This window comes from Pundamilia nyererei, unplaced genomic scaffold (genome assembly GCF_000239375.1).
Source record: "Pundamilia nyererei isolate P.nyererei 1_Seehausen unplaced genomic scaffold, PunNye1.0 scaffold00036, whole genome shotgun sequence".
Classification (NCBI taxonomy): domain Eukaryota; kingdom Metazoa; phylum Chordata; class Actinopteri; order Cichliformes; family Cichlidae; genus Pundamilia; species Pundamilia nyererei.
In genome coordinates this window covers 3809634-3811569 of record NW_005187437.1, presented here as the reverse complement: position 1 = coordinate 3811569, position 1936 = coordinate 3809634, and the positions used below count along the sequence as shown (strand labels likewise).

Sequence of the window (1936 nt, the reverse complement as noted above, 5' to 3'; positions counted from 1 at the left end):
CAATAATTTGATATACATATTGTGTAGTTTACCTCTTACATCAAAATACATTAATATTTTACATTCAAAATTATATTCATAGTATTTTAACAAATAACAAATAAGTTCAACACAACTGGTCATTTTATTATTTTGTCTGCAACCTGTATGTCTAGATTACTCCTCAATGATATCATCATTTAAAGCATTTTCTACTGTACACACAAATATGGCTTCTTTCTGACTTTCACATTTATTGGTTCACATAGAAACAAGTCTGACCACTTGGCAGCCATCTTGGTCATGTCTATTGGTAGAAATTTTGGAGTTATGTTTAAGGCCCTGCTTAAATAAACTGTTTTTTCAGTGGTCTCCTGCCGTTATTATATAAAGAAACCTGTAGATTTCAGGACTAGTTGAGTTCCACGCTTCTCTTTTGTAGTGCAAGTTGAGAATGCAGGTTCTCAGAATACACCGATGTCATCATTTAAAAGTATGCTATAACCAGCTATCCTTCATTCTAAAATGCTGCTGCGAGAGTACTAGACAGGGACTAGAATGAACACATATATATACTTTTTATTTGCTCCCTGTTAAATCCAGAATCTAATTTACAATCCTCCCCCTGACATGCAAGATCTTAAATAGTCAGGCTGATCTTAAAGACCTCACAGGATCATATCATCCAAATCGAGCACTTCACTGACAGACTGCAGGCTTACTTGTGGTTCCTAGGATAATCAGAATTAGATTGGGAGGTTTATATTGTTAACTGGTAATTATGTAACAATGTGCTTTTTGGAGTAACAACAAAGTAATGTAACCACATGTACTGCAGTTCTTTTTTTGCAATGTATACTGTAGTAGTGACCTGTATTGAGAACTTTATAAACCGATGGGTGTGTACATTCATGGAACATATTTTATAGCTTGATCAGCATAAGCCTCCCCTCTTAAAAAAGTTTAGTGTTCATGTGGGGTGTGTGATTTGCTGAGTTATGGGTTAAGTTTTCAAAACAGACAGCGGTCTGACAGCTTCAGCAGAGGAGTGCACTTTTTTTCTGCAACTCTTCCACTTAAGACTATTTTAGATATTTTGCTGATGCATCTGTGCAGACTGGATGTTGATGACAGCTGATGGATGCACTGGCTCAGAACAAGCAAGTCTCTCTTAATGTGTCCCCCATAACATGTCATAAAATGTGTTTGTTTGTTTTTAACAAGAAAAACTGGTCTCATATTTCATTCTCACTTCTTCGTCTTCTGCCTCAACAACAGCAGCTCCGTTGCTGAGCGCCGCGTCACTCAGGGTACTGCGGAGCGTCACCCGGGTGACACTGAGCGAATGTTTTCTGGGAGTGATGGGATGTGGCCGATGGCACATGACCTCCTTGAACATTTCTCTAAAGCGTGTTGACATGAGGTTGTACAAGATCGGGTTGACTGCTGAGCTGAGATAGAAAAACACTCCGGAGGTGATGTGCACATACTGGAAGATTTCCAAGTGGGTGTCAGTCCAGTCACTGATGAAACTCCACATTAGCCGGTCAGTGTGAAATGGAGCCCAGCAGATTCCAAAAACCACAACCAAGACAACTGAAAAACAGCACGAGAGAGACAAGAACACAATGAGAGGGGATGTTTCAACATTAGTGTTTTCCTCATGCTTAACCGATGCAATATATGAGTATTTAAACCTTGATTTAGGTACCTGTGTTCATTTTTAGCCCTTTCCCAGCCAAATAACAGTCATCACTTCAAAGAACATCTCATACAAAAGACAACAAGACAACAAGAATTTTTCAAAATGCCAGACCACATTTTCCTCATCTCTAATTGTTGTTTGAACTTTAATTGTGCATTCTAATTAGTTGAGACATTATTCTGTCTGGCAGACTTGTCGACTGGATTATTGTGGCTGAAAATTACAACTAATAAAAAATGAAATGAAAAAAAA

At 38.1% G+C, this 1936-nt stretch overlaps 1 protein-coding gene across 1 annotated transcript in view; it reads right to left on the bottom strand.

Annotated features, from left to right (window-relative positions):
* Window positions 1-1114: 1114 nt before the first annotated feature.
* The window catches only part of nmur1a (neuromedin U receptor 1a), a 3128-nt gene continuing 2306 nt past the window's right edge, over window positions 1115-1936 (bottom strand). Inside the window, exon 2 of the mRNA XM_005730380.1 lies at window positions 1115-1575. Within this exon, the coding sequence (XP_005730437.1) occupies window positions 1196-1575 (380 nt within the window). The 3' untranslated portion in view covers window positions 1115-1195. The remainder of the gene's footprint in view (window positions 1576-1936) is intronic.